Raw genomic sequence first — 24,801 nt, 5'->3', positions numbered from 1 at the left:
CCTCCAACTCTAATGGCTAGAAGCCTAACTCCCAGCCTGAATTTATTCAGGACAAGCTCATATCCATTTGTTCTTATGGCAGCACTGTCTTTAAAGTAGGTTCTCTAGCTGTTATTTGTCCCTGATGTTTACTCACCCATGTATTTACAGGAGGACAAAGCACATCTCCTGTCAGCCTTGATTTTGAAAAGTCAAACAAATCAAGTTCTTCCAGTCCCATCTCACAGACAGGCTCTCTGCTTCTCAGTCACAACCTTTCTCCATGCTTGCCCTGGTCTGAATTAATCTCACCTGATTAGGCGTCAAGTTTCTGGAGGAGGTTTTGGTCGCTCCTTGCACCAAGGCATCAGTGCTGTCCCTTTCCTCCCTGCTGGAAATCCCGCAGGATCTATCCATGCTGTGTTACGTTTGCCGTGGCTGCAGCACACTGGAGGCTTCTGTTCTTGCTGTGATCAGCCAAACCCACTCTCCTCCCTTCTGGCCCCCACCAGGAGAGGGGTGCCCCAGAGTTGAGAAGGCTCCCCTTCCAACCCCCACATAAACAACTCCATGTTCAATGCAGTGAGGCTTTACCTGATATGCTCTAATGAGAATGATGATGATCAAACCATATCTAAGTTTAAAATAACCTCAACATATTCCTCTCTGCTTAGCTGACCCCCACAGCAATGGGACAGTCCCAGGAGATGGAGGTTGGACATGCATATATGGATGCTATGAATTTGTTCTCAGCCCCCTGAGCAGAAAGGAATGCAGCATATTCACAAAATCCCACCTGACCTCGGAGTAGAAAACCAATCCCTTCCTCAGTGCACAGGACTCCCTGCATTGGGCAAGCTTTGGCTCAGGTGAGGAGAGGGGCAGTGGCTTCCCTGGCTTTCATTGCTGTCAAGTTTCACTCACTGTTCGAAAAGATTTCTGTACAGTTGGCAATATTCAGGTAAAAAGCCCATATAAAACATACAGCTTTTCTTTCATCCATTATTAAAACAGAGGCTGCAAGCAAAATTCAGAGCAGCACGTGCTTAAATGCACCAAGACAAATCATTTTCTGATTAATGACAGCTCCAGACGCACTTCCAGAGATGTGAGTGCTTGTAAGCTGCAAAGGATGTGCTGTAAAATGCATTTTGATTTAACATATTAAAGAACAATTATAATGCAAAATTTAAAGGAACAAGCCGAACAACAACCCAGAGGCTTAAGCAAACACTTGAACACCAAGACCAAGAGCAAGAAGGTGGTCTCCTGCCTATGCTGCTGGGCACTGCTACCAGACCTGGTCTTACCAGCACTGCCAAGTTCAGCCCCAGACACAGACTATGGGGTACACACCTTGGTGGTAACCAACAGCTCAAGTGCCTTGAAAGAACTCAGAGAAAAGAATGTCAGCAAAGCTCAGTCACTAAAGAGCAAGTCCAGTGAGAACACCACCAGTCCTCAGCTCTAAGGTCACTTCCCAAGGCAAGGGGAAGCATGGGAAGAATCAATCCACATCCCTGGCAAGGGAAGATACTCAGGGAGAGCAAATGTCAGGATGTCACCAGCTGGTGAGGTGACAGGTACATTTACCAGCATATATAGCATTTATGCATTGGAAATCTGCAGTGTAAAAGGCTCCTGATGAAGCTTCAATTCAAATGTCATCTCTGCTCAGAGGGGAAGGCACGGCGCCTGTCAGCACCGCTGCCACCAACCTGGTGCCCAGCCAAGTTAAAGGCTCAGAGAGAAACTCAGCATTAAATAGGATGGATTCACAGCTCGTCAGGGTGATTAGCAACCCCCGATCACTGGAGTTATTCAGAAGGAAAGAGGAAATATTTAGGACTTTCTAAGAATAAAAGTGGAGCATCTGCAAAGCCAGACATACAACGGGCTGCTAGTGGGAGGCAGAGAGGGAGCTGATGCAAACCTTTGGCAAATGCTTCTCCAAGCAGGAAAACTCCCAGAGCTCAGCTGACAGGCAACAAGGATGGTTCAAGATGGACCAGGCAGGAGAAATTCATTCCTATTCCACCTGGAAACAGTGAGTTGGAGCATGCTTCTCTCCTGTAAAACCCAATGCACTGGGAAGGATTGCCTGAATGCAATGCTAGGCAGCAACCCTGAGGCAAAGGGCTTTCAAAAGTGAGGCTCAGAGCATCACAGGAAGGGTTCAAGGGGCTCTGCTTATCCAGAGAGTCCCTAACAGAGCACAGAAATTCCAGCAAAGTCCTTCCCACACCTAGCCAGCACTGCATCTCTGAAGCACCCTGCTCTCAGCTCTGACTCTGGTCCCATCACCAGGATCACTCCCGCTCAGGAAGTAGATGTGAAAACCCAGCAGAGTCACACAGAGAGTTTCTGCTGAGAGCACTTTCCAAGGAAAGCTTGAACTCTCCCTTTTCACAGCTGGGTGCTGACGGTGCTGCACAACCAGGGGATGTGACCAAGGTCACACAAGGAACCGGTGGCAAAGCAGCAGTGGCTGCAGGCAGGGCCACCCCCAAGAGCTGCCCACCCCCTACACACTCAGAGCCCTGCACTGCTGAGGAGAGATAGGCTGAGATTTATTTAATAGCGTTAAAAAGCTTCCAAAAGTGGGCATATAGACACCCTTTATCTACAAAGCACAGCCATCAGTGGGTGATATTAAGCCATCGGTGCTGGAAAAGACAAGGGGAAATTATTTATGTGGTGTATCTTCAGAAAGCTGGAACGAAATTTCCCCCGGCTCTCGCCAGCTTGGCTGTGCTCTGCTTTCATTCAGCGGCTGCGTTCGGAGCCTTGCGAGTCTCACCGCATTCGTGGGTGTTGCTTAATTTTAAAAATACTCATTTCAATCAAGCTGAACAGAAGAAAAAAAATAGCACACAGAGAGCATGAACCCTGCAGCCTGCTGGATCTGGCTGCGCCATGTGTCCCAGCCAGGACACTTGACTAATGAGGCTTTTGAAGCAGCAGCAAGTTCAGCTGAAGAACTGAACGAAACAAAAGAATTACCTTTTTAAAAGTCCTAAAACTGAAAAAAACTTCCAGACTTTTCACAGGTGGATTTGAGTCAGCTCAGCTGCGAGGGAGAATGCTGAGGGCTTTCTTTTACCCAGCAGGTTTCTGTGAGTCAGGGATGCAGCTTGTTCAGGATGCTTTGCTCCAAAGGCTGTGGGAAGGCAGCACGGAGCATCCACAGCCATGGGTTTCACCTGTGCCCAGGCCTTGGCTATCCTTTATCCACCCAAAAGTAACTTAAAACATTAAATTGCACAGCTCAGCCCCAGATATCGAAGTCCTGGAGGTTCATGATGACGAGTATTGGCTTGATGTTCTGGCATTTCTGCTCAGAGCACAAAATACCTCATTTGGCATTAGTCAGGACACTGTGAGGCTGTGGAGGAGGCTCCCAATTTCCAGGACACTCATATCCATCCTGGAAAGCCCAGGAGAAGGCCAGGCTCCTGGGAGAAGGTTTGGTGCAGCTTTCCCTGTGGCCCAGAGGGGCTGTGGCAGTGGCTGCACATTGGGTAATTGTGTGTGCAAATCAGCCTCTTACATGGGCAATTACACCCCGGTGCTCGCTCAGGGTGCCCAGGCAGCACAGAGGCTACTGCTGCCACGTCCTCATGTGCTGCTCCGCAGGTCAGACGGCTCAAAAGAGGCAGAGGGAATGAAAAAGAAACATTTTTCCTGCCTCCCTGTTAGTTTTGGTTTTAAGGGATGAAGAGACTAATGTACGGGGGAAAATCAGCCTTTGCAGTGGGAGGCTGCAGCAGGAGCTCCCGTAGGCACTCCCCCACCTGCTCTTTCTTTCCCATGTCTGAGCCAGGAAGCTGAAATAACCCCTTGATCAGCCTTGTACAGCTAAAATGCCCTTCAGAGGAGCCCTGCCTGCCTTTGGAGCGATCTGGCGCTGTGGGATGAAGGCAACATGCTGGAAGATTCACCAAGAGCACCCAGCAGGAATCTTGCTCTGGCTGCTGCAGCCATGGGATCACAGCTCCCTGCAGAGACCCGTCTGGCACCATAGCCCTCCTTCCAATTTCTGAGCTAAAGAGCTTTTCAGACCCCATCCAGATTTAGATGGAGCAGGGATGGAGTGGGGGCTGTGTCATCCCTTTCTCTCCTATGAACACAACAGGGCTTCCTGCAGCCTATTTCATCCCTGAAATTCAATGCTCAAAGCCAGGAAGGAGAAAGACATCCTTAAGGTTGTTTATGAAGGCTTCAGTGGAGCTCACTGTTTAACTCACAGCCTTCCACAGAGAGAGAAAAAATATCATAACAAACATTAGAAATGTTCAGGAAACAAAGAGAGAAAGAAGTGGTGTCTGTTCCTGAATTAAGCAGCCTGCCAACCACCACCAGCCCCAGCTCCTCTTCAGTCGTAAGCAAAATATTCCAGAAGTGTTTAACTTTCCTACAAAGTCTTTGAAGAAGCTTGTTACTATTACAATGAGCAAAGCACAAACAGGGCTCTTCTGTCTTGGCCAAACAACTGACTGAGCCTGGAGTAACCACAGACCCACACAGCTCAAACACGGGATGATGCACAGCCCTGCTCGGTGGGGAGCAGAATGTGGGCACAGGAAGGCAGAGAAGAATCCTATGAGCTCTGACAGCTCCAAATTATCCCCTGGTGTAAAGCTCTCTCACAGGAAAACAATAAACCATTAGGGATTTTTGTTGTTTTGGGGTTAGAATTACAGAATAGAACCACAAAATCTCCTGAGCTGAAAGGGAACCACAAAGATCAAAGCCTAGCTGCTGGCCCTGCACAGGATAACTCCAAAATCACACCATGGGGTTTTTTGATGAGGATGGCTTAAAGCCCATTTCAATCTACACAGATGCAGAGGTCATGGAAGTCCTTATCTGAACAAAGCCAGACCAAGCTGTGTTCCTGCAAGTTGCTGGGACTGCAGCAAAGTGTGGGGCTAGGGCTGGCTCCAGCTGAGCAGAAGGGAGACCTCAGTCTGTGGCTATCCTCTTCCCACAGACTGAGCAGAGAAGGTGCTCCTGTGCCCTGCTGGGAAGATAGTGGATGCTGGGTCCTACAGTGGCCAGGGAGACACCAAGTGAGGGCCCATCTCCATCCCACAGCTGTGGCTTACCAGCCCAAGCCCCAGTCAGCATTAAACCGAAACCACTTCTGCATATTTTGGGATGCAACCAGCATCCATCCTCAGTACATCTGTGTCTTATGCTGGGAGAGGTCAGAATGGTATCGAATCATCTTTAGAGGGCAAGAGCTGCTTGCAATGCCTGTTAACCTTCAAAGTGTTCTCTCACAAGCAAACTCCCCAAATGCCCTCCTCTAAAAATAATGCAACATAATTATGCCATTCATCACTTTTTTTCCCTCCCTTTTTCCCCATGCAGCTCTGTAACCTACAGCCAAAGCCGTGTTTCCCTAAGCAGAGTTTTGATAATACAGCACTATTCTCATCTCCGGCAAGTTTTACTGTAATTACAGAGATGTGTTGCAGACATTACACACTCTATAATTAGCACTAATTGCATTACATTGTCACAAAGAAGTCATTTACACTCCATGAGTTCAAGAGATTGGTCTGGACAGTTTAACAGAGATGAGAAGCACTCAATGGCATCCCACAGAAGTGGCCAGCAGGAGCAAGGACAGCATCCAAGAGGCTCTCCCAGAACTCCAAGAGGGAAGGAGATTTACAGCACAAATGCACGAAAAGGCTTCTCCACAATGAGAACCACTGTCAGATCTAGAAAGTTCTCAGAGAGTGGGGAAGATGAAATGCTATAAGTTGGGACTTTTTTGGGAGGGGGGGAGGGGCGGTGGGGGAGGGCAGTGTGGGCTGAAGCCTGTTCTAAACTAGTGGTGGCTGGGAAGGATTTCTGTGGATGCTGTGCCCGTGGGAGTGTACAGCCCCAGTATGACATGCTTTCCCCACCTGATGCCCCACAGATATAGTTTGCTGCTTCTCTTCTCCCCTGACATCACTTTCTGCAGCCCATGAGAAAGGAAGTGGCAAGGAAAGCTGGAGAGCCGGAGCTCGGGGTCCTGCTGGGTGCTGGGGAGCTCACACTGTGCTGCTGCTTCCCTCCTCCCATGTCTTGCACATAAAGGGCAGAGAAAAAATGTGAAGGCAGAAAGAGAATGGCTTCATTGTGGTCAACGGGACCACAGGAAAACCTCAGTCTCCTCCCCTGGCATTTCACTGGGGAACCTGTGAGACCCTTCTGTGAGACCTCCATAAAAACATGACTCACTTTATCTGGTATCTAAGCAAACCCAGCTGGGTTTTGAGGATTGCCCTGGCACACACTTTCCAGGGCCCCAGTTTGGCTCTGGCCTCTTTCCTGACACCTGCTCAGATGCAGGATTCCTCCGTGCAGAGCTCGGCTCACCCCTTGCTCCTGTGCTCTGCTGTGAGCACCATGGGCTGGGTGCTCACTGGGATAGTTTGACCCATCTGGGAACCAAAGAGCTGCACTAAGGGCTATCTGAGGAGTTTCCCTCTGTCTGGTTGGGATTTGACCCTGCAGCACTTACAGTGTTTTTTACCTATATCTTAGGTCTACTAAGGGCTTGAGTCCTTTATTTTTTTCTCTGCTACAGCAGTGTCCAATTCCTGCAGCCCCTTTGGCTTTCCCTGGCACTCAGAAGGCTCTCCAGGATTGCAGCAATGCTCTAAGTAGGATGCAGCACTCCAGGATGGATGTGCTAGGATTGGAGGAGAGCAAAAGGGCACAAAAGGGAGCAGAGAGAGCCCGTGCTGGAGGAGGAGAGGCTCTGCTTTGTATTTAAATCCAGTTAGATCCTTTGCCAGCTGAATTGGTTTTGACGGGGCACAGATGGGAACAGTTCATGCACATGGAGGAAAGAGCCGTCACTTAGTGAGAGGCAAAGCCGACCTGGCAGAAGGCACGAGAGGGTCAGGCTACCATGCTGCATAAAACCTCTGCAGCAAAAAAATGTCTCTGCCTGATGGGGATGGGGGAGCAGCTGCTGCAGAGGGGGATCTGTGCCATGATGCAGCTCTGCCCAGGAAGGAGATAACTCTCACATACCCAAACACCTGGCCAGGTGCAGCAGGTATGCAGAGATTTCTTTGCTTAAGCAAAGAGAAGTATGATATTTTGGCATAGGAATAAGGATGGTCCTGGCTGGTGTCCCTCTAGAGTGGAGGTCCCATCATGGTGGGTCCCCACAGAATGACATCAGGGATAAGTCTGGCTCCAAAGGTTTTTCAAGGTCAACAGGCAAAGGCAGGACCAAGCTGGGAGGGCAAGGTGGCAGTACTCCAGCACAGTGGAGTTGGGAACAGCCCAGTGTCTGTGACCATGCTTCCCCAGATAGGATGTCAGGCCTTGCTTGGGTTGGGCTCTTCATCATAATTAATTCCAGTACAAGACATAATCAACAAGAAGAAATAAAGGTGGCTTAGCAAGCTCCAGCCCTCGGATGTGCTGCTGGTGTCTACAACCCCACCAGACCTGATTGGACCTGTGGTTCCCTCTTGTCCAGCATCCCATCACTGTTGTCCCTAATATTGCTTAGACATTTCAGGAGGAAACCCTGAGCCTTCTCCTAAACTGAGGAGCCAGAGGCTGGTGGGGCTGGAAAGTAGAAGGTTGTGGCTTCCTGCAGAAGACAGGTTTATGGGGACAAATACAGCTCTTGGCTCTGAAGCTCACTGAACCTTTTCACCTCTGCAACTATGAATTTTTCAAGCCAAGGATGCACTGAGAGACTTGGCACCTCCGTTTTACTTCTCCCAGCTGACTAGCAGAGGCATGGGCCATGTCCCTGTGAGGTCAGCACTAGACCATAAGCAAAACTCATTAAGGTGCTGTCCCCTCTTGAACCATACAAGGGGCTGTTGCCCCTTCTTTGGGACACCAAACCCATGCCAGGCAAACAAGCTGGGAGAAGCCTCTGCTTCTTTCCAAGAAAATCTAGTAAATTTGATCCCTAGCTCTATCAAAAGAGGCAAAACCCAGCTGTTCTCCCAAAAGTCTTGGGGGTCTTGGGGCAGGGACGGGAGGTGAGAGTCAGCAAGAAATTTGTGTATCAAAGAAACTCAGCTCAGTGGCCAGTGGCCAAGGACTTTTCATGTGTATTTCCAGCCTCCGCCAGGAGATTCTCAGATGCTGGAAGAGCTTTTAATTCAAACCAGGTGCCTCTGAAATGAAAACACTCAGAAAGGAGAACTTGATCACTTTCCCTCAAGAAAAAAAAAAAAAAAGGTATAATAATGAGGGCAATTGTGCATGTTTCAGTGAACAATCCTTCCTGGCACAACCCTCCATGCTCCCAACTGCCCATTCCAACCATGGAAACTGAAACATTTGGTGGGCTGGAGGGAAGAGAGCCAAGCACAGTACCCAGAAAAGGAGCCCCAGGCTGGTCAAAATCCACCACAAACAACTTTTGTTACCCTGCCCTGCTCTGCCCGTGAACTGAGCATCAGCTCTCCCTCAAGCTACTGAGAGCACCAGAGGGGCAGCTGCAGCTCAGGAGTGATCCCTGCTGGGAAGCTGGGATGGACAACACCAACATCAACACCTGCCAGCCCCCAGCCTTCACTGCTGCAAACCAGCTGCTCCCCCAGATCCAGTGCTTGCTGAGCAGAGCCATAAATAATAACAGAGAGACTCAGGAAGAAGGGGACCTGCCTCCCCAGACCTACCCTGCAATGACGATGAAGAAGTCCAGGCGGTTCCATGTGTCCCCCAGGTAGCATTTCTTCCCAAAAATCCCCAATGCAATCATTTTGACGATCATTTCCACAGCAAAGAAGGCAAAGATGAAGTCATCAAAGCTCTGCAAAAGAAAGGAAGGGAGGAGGGATGCTCCTGCACACTTGCACCAAGGGAGGGAATTAGAAACCTGAGTCCAGCAAGGTCTCCTCTTGCATCTCTAAAAGCTAAATCCCTGGGAAGAAGCTGTGCTGAGAGCAGCCCTGTGTCTTCCCCAGCCCAGATGGTCCAACAGCACCCATAGTGCCAGGATAATGGGACAAGTATATTTTGGGCTCTGTTTTCACTGACATCTAGATGGTTGGCCTTCCCCAAGCACTCCCAGAAAGGTTTAGCTAGTCTGGGGCTGGCACAGCCTGGCAGGGGCTTTGTCTGACAGCACTGCATGTTCTCATCCGAGCATTAAAACCAGGATTTTTCAAGTGCTCACAGGACAGACAGTGCAGGCAGGACCTGACATCCTGGGACACCACGCCACCATGGCTGGAGCCAGCTCAGTCCTTCCCTCTCCACATCAACCTGAGGCTGCTGTTGAGCTTCCAGCAGCGCCGGGGCTGTACCTGGAGGATCCTGCAGCGTGGCGAGTCGCAGGCGATATCTTCGCAGGGGTGGAACATGCCCAGCGTCACACAGTTGAGCAGAATCACCAGCATGCTGACCCTCTCAAACCATCTGCACACGCCCATCAAGGAGGCAACAGACCCAGAGGTGCATCCAGGAGAAGCAATATCTGAACTGGAAAGCTTTTCCTGGTCTTTAAGGCCAGGAGCAGACCAACTTCCCTACGTTAGGCGTTCTCTGGGGTTACATGTTGAGCTACCTGCATGTGTTCTCCCCATGCTGCCATCAGTGGCTACAGCTGATGTGAAAACCACTCTAAAATGGAAGTTGCATGGCAAGAGTGCTGAGTGCTGATGTGATGGATTAAAACATTTAATTAAGTGAGCAATATCAACTTTTAGCAAAAAAACTAAACAACCCCACACCATTAATTTCCTCTCCTAGCATTTTACAGAAAAGCACTTTAACATTACGATTTCTATTAACCATGTCCCAGCTTATCCCAGGGGTGTTTCCCCGAAGCCACTGCTTAAACTTTCATTCCCAATCCAAATCAAGATTGCCAAACCCATTAATGAACAGCCTAAAAGCCTTTAAGTGAGGGCCAGCAGAGCCCATTCTGTACTCTGCCTCCCTGCCTCTCGGAGCAATTTTGAAAGAGCTGAACTGCTGGAACAGATGTTGGATGCACTTTTGGGGCAGAATAATGTGCTGCTGCAGCACATCCCCTTAGGGATGGTTCAAACCAGGTACCCACTTCCTGCATCCTTCTGGGACCATTTCCAGGAGCACAGAGATGGGAAATCCAGGCACTGGTTCAGTGTGGTGCTGGGGTTATCTTCCAGCCTAGTATGAAAAACACCCTCTCGACTGCCAGAACCCACAGACAGTAGGGCCATGCTCCTGCCTGAGTGCCAGCAGCAGCTTCTGTGCTCCAGGAAAATAAGCATGGCCCTTGTCAGACGAGAGTTTTCACTGCAACACAGCAGCGGGTGGTGTTGAGGAGCCCGTGCTGTAGCGTTATCTGCCTGGGGAAGTGGAAGGTGAGGATGAATCAGCGGGTGCCTCCCCACCGGGCACACAGGCCTGGGGCTGGCAGCTCCCGCCACCCATCCTGGGCGAATTCCTGGAAAATCACATGGGGCTGAGTCACGGTTTGGTTGTCAACAATCTGGATCTTAATTGGGAGAAATGTTTACAGGATATTGGGATAGACATTCCAACTGTCAGGGTGGGGGGCTATGGGCTGGGATATTTAGCCTAACTATAGTCCTGTAGGGGCAGGCATGGAGGGCAGCCAGAAGAAGGGGCAGCTACTGAAGGGAATCCCCATCCTGGGGGGCTGGGAAGATCCCCCAGCAGAACCAGCCATGTCCAGGGCTCTGCCAGCAAGGATCTGCAAAGCCCTTGGGAACATAAAGAATTAAAAGAAACCCTGTATGATCCCAAAGGGGTGACAGAAGGAATGTCACCGTCGTGGGCTGTGCAAGATATGCGGCAGGGAAGTGAGGATGTCCCAGGACAGCTGGGCTGGTCGGGTCAGAACCTGGGAAGACAGACAGACAAGTCCCCAGACAGTCAAAGATCCATTCAAATTCTTCCGTGGCAGTGGACAGGAGCCTTCACTGGATGTGGATCTCCTCCATACACTCCATCCCAGCTGGGGGTGCTTTTGCCCCAGTAGGCAGCTGCTGATGCTGGCTGGGGACTGCAAATTCCTGGGCAAGCAGAGACGGGCACACAACCATGGTGGGCATCAGCTTGGAGCCACTCTGATCTCACCTCCTCCCTGTCCAAGACCCAGCACAGCCCTAATGCTCAGCCAGGGCAGCTGAGCAGAGCCGAGCCCACCACAGCCCCATGTCTGGCACAGAGGGATGACAACAGGCTGAAATGGAAGAGCAGAGGATGGCACCAAAGACACCCTCCCTGTCCTTCCCTGGCATGCCACAGTCTGTATCATGCCTCAGATGCCCCTCAATACTCATTAGAGTGTACCAGTGACTGATTGCAAGTGGAGGGAAGCCAGGAGAGTGCAGCCCCCCAAGATGCCACAACCTGCCCCACATAGGGCACCAGCTGTGGCCAGCAGGGAGATCTGGGGGCCAAAACCACATCTGTACCTCCAAGAGGGTCCCCATGGTACAGCCAGCAGCCCCTACCTGCCCAAAGACATGGTGCCCCGGGCCAGAACCTCCCATCTTGGCACAGCCATGGCCTCCCCCATGCTGCTCACCATGGCTATGGTGAAGGTCCCCCCATCCTATCCTGTCCCCCCTTCTCAGGGTTGCCCTCCCCACATCCCAACTTGTCTTGCAGGAACAAACATCTGCAGGCAGGAAAACAGCCTGGAGAGCGGGGAGGACCGAGGGAGCAGGAGGGGTGTTTATTTGCTGAGGGCAGAGGTTTTTTTATCCCAAATTTAACTGCAGACCACTTATCAGCATATTTCTCCCTGGAGCACATACATTTCAGTCCAATATAACACTTCACCCTGATTAAATATTCCTGGGACAGGCACCCCAGCAGTGCCAAGGGCAGTATGTTAATGTTCAGCTGATAGATCAGAAGGCTGGGGGGGAGTGTTATTTTTTCCCCCCTCTTTTTTTTCCAGCTGAATGAAGATTCAAGCTCTTTCTTCTGCTAATGGGATTTTCAGAGGCACACAAAGTGCTGCTGGCTATGGCTTTGTACCGACCCTCCTTTGAGCCGAGAGGCTGACAAAGGGAAACTCGTCAATTAGCAAAAGCAGAAGGTGCTTTTTTGAATGCCTCTCACTGCTGCAGGGAAGGGGCAAATCAGCTCTGGGGAAGCATCAGAGATAGTGTTGGTCCCTGGCCAGCAGTTCAGGTGAGGAGGAGAATACTTGAAAGGAGGGCCACCACCCAGTGTCGAGCTGAGCCCACAGCCCTCAGTGCGTGAGATAAATATTTGCAGGGAACAGAGCTGGCCTTCAGGGTCCTGCCCCCTCCTCACACCAAGCAGGGCTGATATTTAAAAGAAAAAGGATTAATAATGGGGTTCATGACTACACAGCAGGTGATCACCCCATCCACCCCACGGGTGTCAGAAAGTCACCGCTTTTAAGGGTCACCTGCTCATCCCAGCATATTCTTGAAAATCCACATTTTTACAATCAACGCGCTCAAGGCAGGCAGCCAAAATCCTCACAGATTCTTTTCAACTAAAAAAAAAAATCTGTTTCTGCCACACAGAAATTCGCAGTAACACTTCTGTTGTAATCTGACTCTTAAAATTCATAAGATAGAGAGAACAAAAGAAAAAAAGAAGGAAAATGTCCAGAAGTCACTCACTTGTTACCAAAGGAGCCCTTTCATAGAGCAGGAGCCCTCAGCCCCTTCCCACCACCAGTGCTCCCAGTGGCCACGTGCCCACGATTCACAGCACCTGACCTTTCGTAATTAAGAGGCAAGAATCCCAGATTGAATTAGCCAGCACTACACAGCCTAATATAATTAAAAGAGAAAGATATTGCATTATGCTTGCTATGATTTGGTTGCAGAAGTTTGGATCAAATTCACCAGTGAGTGAATTAAATCGGGATCTGTTGCCCAAGGGCAGCAGTAACCAGGTAAGATGTTCAGTCCAGCTGCATCCCGGACTCTTTCCATGGAGCTGGAGCACTTGCACTGGTCCTGGAGGGCTCTTTGGCTTGGGGGTGAGAAGAGCAGGCACCTCTGTGCCCCAGAGATGGGGGTCCCTTTCCTTGGGGAAGTGCCACTGACTGAGCCAAGTACGGAGGGGAGCATTTGGTGATGCTCTACAGGGACACACACTCTTCTATGGGATTAATACTTATTTCTTCCCTTGATGCTTTGCTATTCCCAGGTAGCTCCCACCATTCCCCCTCTCCTCCTTCCCTGCATCCCTCTCTCTCCCTTCCTGACCCCCCCCTCCCACTCTCCAGCGAAGAAGCAGCTCCAAGGACAGCTGCTACTTCTCCAAGGACAGCAGCTGCCATTGCTGGGAGGTGGGGTGGGACAGCCCTCCACACCCCTCCTCAAGCACAAGCACTGCGATGGGAGCAGGGCTCCGTGGGCAAGGGGAGGCAGCCCTGCAGCACCAGGGGCTGCAGGTTTGTACCATGCAATGAAACTCAACCACAGCAATGCATAAAACCCCCTGGATCCAGACAGGTGACACTGGGCACTCTTTGCTGCCTGTTTTTTAGAGCAAGGAGTCGTTTTTTTCGACCCAGAGATCACATCCAGGACCAAGTGCCCCATCAGCACCCACAGCCATTGCTTCTGTGCCAGGAGAAGCCCTCACTCACTGGGACAGCAGCTGGGATTTGACAAATGTGTGGAAAGTGCTGGCAAGGCCTGGAAATTTTTGTGCAAATGTGATATGAAAATTGGGTTGAAATGACAGCCTTCCCCTGCAGTGTCACCAAGTCCCACCAGCTTAGGAGTGACACCGGGATAAGCTGCAGACGTTAATGAGAGTGGAGTTTTAGGCTTCATTCATATCATCAATTCCAGAAATAACCCCTTTGACAGAAGCATAATGGCACTTCCAGGGCCTGGCCTTTTTGGGGGGGAGGGGGCGGTGGGAGAAGACAGGGACTAAAATCCTAAAACATTAATTTAGGCCGTTTGCAAGGGAAGTTAAAAGTCCTCAGAATTAATCTGCCTTCACAGATGGAAATAATAACCCCTTCCCAGCTTTGCCTCTGACTGCACCAAGGCAATGGGAAAAGGCTCATCATGTCATGCCCAGTTAAAGGTTATAGGATTCCCATCACAGTCCTGGACATTTAATTAGATTTAATTTTTTTTTTCCTACCACATTCCTTTCAAAGCAAGACTGGCCTCTGTATTTTGCTTTTAGCATTTGCAGGAAGCATTTCCACCTCTGTGGATGCAACAACGCCAGAGGTGCTCTCAAATTAATTATCTCTATCCAGTGAATCCACTTCCCTGACCTGCAGCCAGGCACTGGCAGGGATCTGCCCCCAGTGTCATTGTAATGTGGTCTCTACCCTACAGCTTTGCCCTCCCAGATGCTTTTCCAGGCCTGCTCCCACCTGTCCCTCTGAGGGACACAAGCTCAGGCTGAAGCAGGGAAGATGCTGCAGGATTTACAGCCCTTCCTGCAGCATCACAGCACCACAGCAGCGGTAGACCTGCTTTTCCCTGGCAGGATGGAAAAGCCACTGCAGGCACGGCAGCCCTGGCATGCTCATGGCACACGTGTGATGGAGCACTTGCCTTCTGCCCTGTGGTCTGCAGGGATTTGTGCCAGGCAAGTCCCATCGCCAGGGCATTCCTGGAAAGCAAAGCTCAGAGGCTCCTCCAGTGAGGTTGCACAAAAGGGTTTAAAAATTCAAGCACTGCTCAGAGAGAGTTTCCATTTCCACCGTGTGGCAGTCTGCCCCATCCCAGGTCACTGCAGCTGGCAGGCTGAGGACACACTGCCAGGAGCTGGCATGACCCCACTGAACCTGGCATATCCCCATCCACTGGCTCTGAGCTGGGAAAAAGCCAGGCAGGAGCATCCCTGCCTCATCAGTGCTCTGCAGCTCTTCAAAACCATTTCCCTCCCAGTGCAGACAGATGCAAGAGGTTCTTTTAATTCATGCAGCTTCACAATTAAACCTGGGAAACCAAAACAGGGCGATTATTCATGGCAGTGTTTTTGGAAATGTCATCTCTAATTCATTTTGGCTTGCAGATGTTCAAAGGGATGCACTGCTGGCTGCTTCCCTCTGCCATGAAAGGCAGCACTCTGCTCCCATCCTGGCGAAACTACGGAGTCCCCAGTGGCCCTGTAACACATAAAAGGGACTGTAAAGCCCAAAAGTGGAGGAAAAGGGGGATTTCAGGGAGCAATCGTCTTATCATTCTTCTCCCAAGGACTTAGAATCAGCACTGTCAGCTGCAGGCAGAGATGCTCTCCTCTGCCTGTGAGATGCAGCCACCTCTGAAGGGAGAGGTAGGATTTGCTCAGCAGTGTGGAGGAGCCCTGTTCATCCACCCAAGTGATGAGGCAAAGAATGATGCCGTATTTAGAGGGGATGGGGAGTGACAAAAAAGGTTGTTTGGTTAAAAAAAAAAAAAATTTTGAAACCCTGATGAGGTTCTTATTTGTCTTACAGTTTCAGTATTGTTTCCTGGTAACCTTTTAGATTTCTACTTTAAGAGCTTTTTTCCAGCAACCAAAAGGGTTTAAAATCTTATTGCTTAAAGAGAGAAAAAAAAAAATGAAGATAAAAAAAAAATCCTGCAAGCTGAGTGACTTGCATAATCTCCAAACTTCAGGAGCTGGAGCTTTTAAGAAAAGCCCTACATACTGCTTGCAATTAACTCCTGAGCTGGGAGGGCTCAGCTGCTGGCAGCATGGCTCTGGGACCAGCATCTGCAAGGATAGGTGCTTTAATAAAATAAATAAAATATCGTATAATATAATGTAATAAAATGTCAAGCAGGAGCACTTTAGGCTAAATTTAATTTGGCTTCTCATCCCAGTCCTTCCCTCCTCCTCACGCCTATCTCAGCACCAAGAGCAGTGACCAAAACAGCCCAAAATGAACTGGTGCACAGGGTCAGTGCATGGCCCCAGCCCTGGTCCAGCAGGATGGGTCAGGTGGGAGCCCCGTGGAGTTCACCAGCTCTTTCACCAGCCGAAGCCATGTGCTGAGACCCCAACTCCCACTGCTCTGCATCTCCTGGAGAGAAGGGCAGAAGAGAAGAAGGTGAAGCCTCGCTTGCCCAAACCAACCTCCACAGAAGCTTCAACTTCCCCCCAAACTCCTTCTCCCAACAGTTTGGCACCTTCAGCTAACATTTGGGTGGCTCAGGGACAGGCACTCCTCCCATTCATCCCACCAGAATGGGGCTGCAGAGGTGGGAACACGTTCCCATCCTCTACCCAGACCTGTCCCTCCCAGCTCCCAGCTCATCCTCTGCACCAGCCATCACCTCCTGTGACAGAGACAGGGGATGGGCTCCCTCCCAGCAGCTCACACATGGCATTAACAGAGATGTTGTCATGAACAGTAAAATCCTTCCTAATGGCCAGGTCTTCCACAGGGAGACTGTGGCTACCAGTTAAAACACTCTCAATCTGCCAAAGCCATTGCTGAGGCTCAATAACTTATTTAAGACCCTTTCCTCCACCACGCCTTATAAAGTGCACATTGGATGGACACTAAACCCCCAGATATATATATTTAAATTCACTCACTGTAAATGTCCCTTAACAGCACCTGCCCCTAAAGCTCAGCCGGTGCCAGTTGCTCTCCAGGACACATCCACAACACCCAGCAGTGCCACCTCCTCCCGATGCACAGATCCAGCCACACTGCAGGACGGAGGAAAACCCATGGAAACCCAGGGAAATGCTGCAGCACGTGCAGATGCATCTTCCCCTGCTGCTTACACAGAGCAGCACCTCATGCAGAGCTGCCAGAGGCATCTCTTCCTCACTGAAGGACCCTGGATATTTGGGATACTATTAAGTTTCTGCCATCCATGATTCTGCTTGCTGCTACACTCAAGACAAAAACCATTATGCAAGGCTGCCTAAACAAGTTGCAGTGAAATCTTTGTAACATCCTACACCAACACATAGTTGGGATATGTCACATATTTGTCTTATTTTGCTCCTTCTTTGTCCTTTTTTAGTCTCCTTCTACTTTTTCCCCCTTGGAAGTACGCTGGTTCCCATGGAAACAGTGATGTTATGGATATGGACAGAGCTCCAGTGACGTCCACAAGTTCAGTATAAAAGCAGATTTATGTAACAGTTGGTGAAATGAAGGAATTGAAGGGATGGCTCTGCATGGCCACACATGTGGCATCAGGGCTGCCGTGCCAAGGAGGTTGTGCTGCTCAGACAAGTTCACACTAGAGGGGGAAAGAATGACAGGACAGGGAAGAGGAGTTCCCAGACTCATGGAAAGATGGATGGGGATAAAACTAGTCCTAAGCATATATATATGATTTTTAATCTATGTTTATTATTTATATTTTAATATTGATGTATTTCCTTCAAGACCATCTCTCACTCTCTGCTGCTGGCGCAGAAGGGTAGATGAGATCCAGGGTACCGACCCTGGGAACAGAAACTCTCCTGCCTGCACTCACTGGGAGCTGCAGGAGCACAGCCTGATCCTTGCTGCTGCCCCAGCCCCACGATGGAGGCCCTAGCTGACAGTGCCTGGCTCCATGGCCAGGGAAGGAGATCCCCTCTGAGACAGACCTGCCTGAAGCCAGAAGGGGATCATTGTCAGCAGGCTCCTGCAGGCTTCAAAGACTGAGCAAATCAGGCACATTTCCTCTTTTTTGCAAACCTGTGATTTAAATCCCTTCCTAGGGCAGCGCACAGATGGAGGGAATGTCTCTCCTCCTCCTCCTCCTCCTCCTCCTCCTCCTCTGCCATCAGTCCCCAAGGAAGAAGCCTGAACAGCTTCCAAAATGAGGCATTGCCATGCCCAGAGACATGCCACCTTGAACCCCCACTTCCCACAGAGGCTTGGCTGGCAGGCACCACGCTGCACAGAGCCAAGACCTCCAAATATCAATGTATTAATAAAGCCAGGGAAGCGACAGGCTGATTACATCCCAGGGACGTGCTGGGGAGAACAAGCCAGTGCTAATTGTCCTGGCAGCTCCTCTGCTTCCCTTACCATCCCTGACAAGCTCACTCTCTGCTCCCACCAACACTGGGTTAACCCTCTTTGGCCAGGAAACCTCTGTGCCCACACCTGCAGAGCCAAAATATTCCTTGTGAAGCCAAAGTATTCCCTGTGAAGATTAGCACCCTGCCTGTCACAGGTGAAACAGGCTCTCTGCCTCCCTCCACAAACCTCTCCCCTGGGGACCACTCCTCCTCCCCCACCCACATCCCACTGGAGGATGCAGCCCTCTGAGCCCCCAAACTCCCACATGAGCTGAAACCAAATCCCAGCCTATTAAATATACACAAAGTTCATGAAAGATGCATCCAGGGAGGAGAATGTCATTGGGGCAGTGCAGGAGATGGGACAGGTCTGCAGGATCACCACCACCTCTGCTGATTAATCCAGCACATCCCTAATCACCCAGACAAGTGGATGGCAGGATGGCACCAAGTGAGGACCACAAAACCTGGTGAACATGGGGAGAGATAGCAATTACAGCTGGTCTGCATGTTCCCTGCAGCAATCCCAGCTGGATCTTGGGCAGAGGGAAAGGGAATTCCCTCTGCTGACTGAGGGCCAGGGGAAACCTCAGAGGAAGAGCTCTTGGTGAGCAAGCTAAACAAACAACCCCATCTCCATCCCAGACACATGACCTGTTTCTACCCTGCCCCAGCCTTCCACTCAGCCCATTCCCATTCATCCAGAGTCACTGGGCAAGGGATGCTCATGTGCAGACTGCGACAGACAGGGAAATGATGGCACAAGGCAGGATCCTGGGAGAGAACCCTCCTAGAGAGGCAGAGAATCTGAAGAACAGCACAGCCCTCACCAGCAAACCTCACACTGCCAGACCCACAGAGTCATCACCAAGAAGTCCTAAAAGGCAAATAGGAATGAGGACATTCCACAGCACCTTCCACCCACCCTCTTTCACCAAGCAGGGAGCCATGCTTGGTGAGTGCCTCATGTCCACTGCACTGAGGCAAACACCTTCCAAGACACCTAGAGAAGCTCGGGCTTTGGGGTTTGTCCATTTGTACTCCCCAAATGGGCAGTGTGGGGCTTGGGGGAGGAAAAAGGGAGACAGGAGGAGAAGCAGAGTGCTGGCTGCAGTGGCTCCAAGAGGAGCCAAAAGCATCCAGCTCTTGGCCACATCTGCTGCAGCTGTGCCCTTCATGTCCCCAGCACAGTATTTTGATTGCAGAAGGGTACAAGCTCAAAGTCCCTAAGGAAACCTGGCCAAACCTTACAAAAAGTTCAAAGGACAAATCCAAGGACAAACCCAGAATCATTTTAAGCCTATGGAACAAGCCATGGCAGAAGGGCTGGAAGGGTCCAAACGGCTTAAAGCAGAGCTGGGGGACACAGACCCCATGTCCCCACGCCTTCTCCTTTCCCCTTCACTGCTGCCCTGTCCGGGGGACACTGGCCAGGGGGGTCCCCAGGAGTTTCTGAGGGCATGGTCTGACTTGCTGTGATTGGAAGGGTAGCTGAGGGAGAGCCTCCTTTGAGGAAACCCTGCTCTGGGAGCTGTGCATGACCCAGGGAGAACCAAGCCCTTCCTGCTTACTGGTTGGCATTAGCCAATGCCAGGTACAACTTTCCATTCAGAGTGTTGCTGGAGAAATACAGCTTTGGGGCGACTCAAACCACCCACCGATTTTTGTGTATGTCTTCTTACCCGGCTGCAAGCTGCAGGAAAAAGAATATTAAAGAAATTATGTTTACAAAGTCTGAACATGGTGATGATTTTCCAAATGGCCTGCTAAAGTGTTTCATTTAGAAACTGAGCCAATGTTTCCTTTCTAAAAAAAAAAAAATCAATGTAAAATACAATATTTTGTTGCAGGTTAAGTACTAATTAGACTAGAACCATCTTACACACTTTGGGTTTTGAAGTCTATGATCAATAAAAATAACAAAAATAGCTGTTTTCAGTGAAAGCAACACAGATGAGTAGCAAGGAGGGAATTCTGCAGGTGGGGAAGTGGAGGTCAAGGTTACTCCAGCCCACAATCCCTGCTTTTTTCCCTGCATGGAAGAGCCTACAGCCTATCTGTGACTTCACTGGGAGATGCTGGTGCACCTGACTCAGTTTTTGAGGTGTGTACAAGGAACACTCGTCTGCAGGAACAGAAAAATCCTGACAGCACATCAAAATCCCACAGTGACTAAAATCCACCCCAGGCTTATGTGGAACAACCGGGAGCAGGAAGCTGCTCTCCGTGGGCAGCAGGAGCTGGAGCAGGGGCTCAGCAGAGTTGGGTGTTTGGTCTAACTGAACCCTGCAGGCAAATCCATGGCAGAAACTCATGGGTTAGCATCTTGCTTGCAGAGAAGGAGTGAGGTGGTAGAGGAAGGAAGAAGCAGGAGGAGATGGTTGGGATGGTGCTCAGTACAGGAGCCACGCTTTGCTGTGGCACTTGTGTGGACACAGGCGATGCCACCCCAAAACACCTCCCAGTCTCACACAGCCACACAGCTGCAGCCAGGGCAAACAGGGCAAGGCCAGGTTAAAAGCAGGATTCACCCCGCATGCTCCAGCCCAAACCTTGGCCTGCACTCTGATGTGATGCCCTATACATGCCATACCCCACTGCCCAAAACCAAAGGCGGATGTGGAGGGAAGGTGTACGAGAAGCAGCAGAGGCTCCACTGCAGGGTTTGCATGATGGATGTTAGATGAAATATCTGAAGTCTTAGAAAAGATGACAAAAGGAGCTATTCTGTAAAAATTAAGGTACATCCTATGGAATCTGCTTGCAGGGATGGCACTGCCCCTGGTTTCCTCTGCCCAGGCAAGGACAGCTGCAAGAGAGGGGCACAGAGTCAACCATGTCCTCTACTCCTGCAATTCCCTCCCAGCAACCTGCTTGCTGCTAGTGGTAGTCCAAGTGTGATTCCGGTATTCTCAGGGGAAACAGACCAGTCTGGCCTCCCCTCCAAGCAAGGAAAACCAAGGAGAAGGATGAAGCCTGGCTGGCAGCAGGGGCAGCTTCCCACCTTCCCAGCAGTCAAGACGCAGGCAGTGCTCCAGAGCTTCCCGGGGGTTTGGGGCATCGCAGCAGTTTGATGCTTTCAGCTTCATGACAGCGCGTTGGAGTCTCCTTGCAAAGATGGGAAGTGGGAACAAACAGGCTGAGCACAGGGCTGGCTGCCTGGGATGGCAGGAAAGGGGACACGATGGGACACGGCACCAGGGATGCTCATCCTGCTCCCAGCATTTGAAGATCCCTCTGCGTATCCCAAGGTGCTGCTACCACAGGGAGGGGGCTTTTTTTCCCAAGGATCAGGTAGATAAGCTTGCCAGGGTGCAGGGATATGCAACCCTGTGAGGTAGCACCCACAGGGCTGAGGGGTGCAGGAGACTCTAAGGGAGAACCATTCCAGTGCTGCCACCCTGCAGTGGCACTGGCAGGTATCTGGCCAGTGCCCTCCTGCTGGCAAGTAGGAATTTATTAAACACAAAATACCCTATTTAATTAGCGTCAGGCTTCAACAGCAGCTAACAATAGCCAGGAAGCTCAGCGAGAGGATGGCACACCATCTGTAATGCCTTGAAAGGGCTCTGGCAGCAGCCAGGGACGAGCTCTGACCCCAGTGGCTCCTCCTGTGCTGGCAGCCCTGACAGTGTGGTGTGACAGAGTCAAAACTCTACAAAGGGAGAGCAGGGACTGAGCCACTGCCACCTCCTAAAGCCTGTCACCTGTGTCAAAACCTGGCATTTAAAATGGATTTATTCCATTCATTCATTCCTGCAGAATAAATCCTGGTGCCTGCTGGGTGCCCACTGCCCTAGGAGCTTCTTGGTGTTGGAAAGAAATCAGGCAGAGAGATCCCGGCAGCTGCAAAGGCTCCATTTCCACATCTCTTCCGCAGCTCATCTTCACTGAGATAACTGGGAACAAGGTTGGTTTGAGCACATTTGGGTGGAAATTGTCACTTTGGGGGTCTTTCTCCTGCCAAGGGGGACTGTGCACCTTTGGTGCAGATGTCCTGACCCTCACCATCAGCAACTGCTGGGCTGGGACAGAGGTGAGAAACATTCTTGGCACTCAGCCCCCAAGAAGTAAGAAGCAATTCATCCTTTCCTTTCCAAAACCTTTACTAGACCCTACTTCTGTAGCTTCTGGCCCTGCACACTGCTGTGTCCTGGAACAGCCCCAGGCTGCTCTGGATAAGCCTCACTCAAGGCATTTGGTCACTTCAGGAACCTTAAACCAAATGATTTCTAATGCTTTTGATCTCCCAAAAAGCTTCATGAAAAATGTACACAACTCCCCAGGTTCCCAATCTTCTGCACATCATCTGAGCCTCTCTCACTTTGGCTTAGGAAAAGCAACAAGGACAACCTATGGTATTCCAAAATATCCTTGGAGCTGTTCAGTCCCAGCCCATTCAATTGTCTTCTCACTGGGAGCCCAAGGCCAGCACCATTTGCTTTGGAGCTCAGTGAGGACCAACCCATAACCAGCTAAAAGCCACCAAGAGTCCTGATATTCAGGCACTCACAGCCCAGCATATAATCATGGGATCAAGGTGAAAAATTCTTTTCCAACCACCCACAAGGATTAGCAGGCAGGGGAGAGGACACAGGGACACAGTACAAAGTGTACAGGGACACAGTACAAAACCTTTGGTTTGGCACACCAGAAACGCAATGGCCATTCCTAAGTCCAGGTCTGGACTCAAACCTCAGATTTCTTTTCCTTTTTCTTTTTATATTGCCCCCCTCTCTGCATGTGACTCATCCTTAGGCTGCATCTCCAGCCAGCACACAGCTCCTGATGAGCTGCTATTGATTTACTCCATGTGCGGACAAGCTTATTGGGGAATAAGGGTTCCTTGTTCCCGTTCCAGAATCCTCATGTCCCTGCACATGGAGTTAATTAAAAAGAGCTCTGGGTGTAGGCAAGCCCTTCTCAAGCCCTTGCACCCACTAAGGGCATGCAGCCCACCACAGCCCACCCCTGGCACTTTCCACACCCCCACCCCAGACTCTGGGTGATGCTCAGCAGGTGTGACAGGAGGGTTGGGTTTGGGGTAACAGCCCCAGGGAAGGACCCTGCACCCCTGCCCTGCTCCCTCAGCCTGGACACAAACATGGGCTCTCCCAAAACCTTTCAAAGGGCAGCTCCTCCCTGCCAGCAGCACGCTCTGGCAGGACACTGTAATGAAGCAAAGTGCTTTAAAATTTAATGTGGAACAAAAGAATTTCCACAAAATAAAATTGCAGTTTCTCTTCCATTAATAAGATATTACAAGCCTCGATAAAGGGGCTGCAGTTTCCAGCTCCTGCCCTTTGCTGTCCTGTCTCTCTTTTCATCACAGACTCATTGTCTGCTCCTGCTCCCTGTGCACTTCTAACTCCTGCTCCGTGTGGTGAAAACTCTCTGAAATGGCCAAGAAAGCTCAAACTTCCTCATGTTAGCCCATCGCTGGTACCTCTCTCTGATCCCATGTGATTTCATCATCTGCTGCCTAATGCAAAATGGATGTTCTAACCAATAAAGTGAAAAGCAACAAAAAAGCTGAAAATGAAGCCATCAAGCACGCGACCAATGTATGTTTGTCTCCTTTCTAATCCCATTATTGCTTTGAAATGAGCTCTAGATATTACTGCTCCCTCATTAACAGCTGCTCCGGTTTCCCTCTGAACCCTGGAGACTGGACCCTGATGAATTTTGCAGCCAGAAAAAGTGGTTTTTAACCACAACAACAGCAACACAGACAGAAACTCAGATCAGAGCATCTCAAAGTGCTAATATTTATCTTTCCTCTGAGCCTGCAAGGAGACAAGATATTTTGGCTGAGGAGAGGAGGTGTAGAATGAGTATGGGCATGATTGGAGCTTGAGCGGGACATGGATGCTTTCAGGCACAATACATTTACACCTCATAAAGTTCTCATTGTTTTTGCCCGTAACAAGTGCAGCGACTGCGCCAGGCCATACTAAAAATGCTGGACTATTTCGCAGCGGGCGCTGCAATGCCGCTGTCCCAGCACAGCTCAGGTCCGGAGATGCTCAGAAGAGAAGCACGTGCTTGCAGCCTGGGGTATCAAATGCCTCATTTTACAGCGTAGGAGATTTTTGGGGGAGATTTTGATCTCCTCTGCAACACTGCAAAGTGCAACCAAATCGATTCCCTCAGGACTCTGTCCTTTATCGTGTCCCAGTACAGGGCAGCACTCTCAGATGTCTCTACTCATCTTACTGAGTCCTGAGCTTGAGAGAAGCAGCCCTGAGGCTTCTCAGGGAGTATTTTCAAGCAGTATGGCCTGGGAGAACTGCCCCAGTGCCCAGTCCCTTCCCTCAGCAGAAACAAATACCCTGTTGGTGCTGACCCCCCAGTCAGGGGCTGCAAGTTTTCCCTGCTGCATCTCCATCTCTGCCAGCTGAGGAGGGGACACAGAAGGGCTCAGCACTTCATTTCCCCACAGGCATCCCCTACTGAGGGGCTAAGGGCTCCAATCAACTCCCAGCCATTCCCAGTCCTGTGCCTGCTCCGACACTTCTGTTTTGGCTGTGAACAGTTGTTCTGACCGAGCTCAAAATGCTCCGGGGACAGCGAGCGCTGCCAGCAAATACATTAGTGAGAGCAAAGCAGCTGGGGGAAGGAGATCAGCTCTGTGTATCTTGCCAGGCTGCTTTTCTCCTGCCTTCCCTCTCGGCAACTGTAAATAAGGAGAACTGAGCCGGATTAGAACTGTCCCGATCAAGGGGACTTCTGTGTGTCCTAATTCATTTTCCCCTGATCTGGTCTTTCCCATCTCATCTGTGTCACAGCCACAGTTCCTCCTGCCCTCAGTGCCAGCAGGCCAGGAGGTGCAATTCAGGCACTCTGAGCAGGAGATATCTCTAAATTATGAGAAAGCAAAGGTAG

General features: G+C 50.4%; 1 protein-coding gene across 21 annotated transcripts in view; it reads right to left on the bottom strand.

Annotated features, from left to right (window-relative positions):
* The window catches only part of CACNA1G (calcium voltage-gated channel subunit alpha1 G), a 143,662-nt gene that overhangs the window by 89,107 nt on the left and 29,754 nt on the right, over window positions 1–24,801 (bottom strand). For all 21 annotated transcript variants that reach the window (XM_068209573.1, XM_068209590.1, XM_068209591.1 and 18 more), the window contains exons 2-3: window positions 9,273–9,384; window positions 8,643–8,776 (exon numbers count right to left, since the gene is read on the bottom strand). In XM_068209573.1, coding sequence (XP_068065674.1) covers window positions 8,643–8,776; window positions 9,273–9,384 — 246 coding nt within the window. The remainder of the gene's footprint in view (window positions 1–8,642; window positions 8,777–9,272; window positions 9,385–24,801) is intronic.

Source organism: Anomalospiza imberbis, chromosome 19, assembly GCF_031753505.1.
Source record: "Anomalospiza imberbis isolate Cuckoo-Finch-1a 21T00152 chromosome 19, ASM3175350v1, whole genome shotgun sequence".
Classification (NCBI taxonomy): Eukaryota; Metazoa; Chordata; class Aves; order Passeriformes; family Viduidae; genus Anomalospiza; species Anomalospiza imberbis.
Note: the sequence above shows the minus strand (reverse complement) of the source record. Positions and strands in the feature narration are given on the sequence as shown.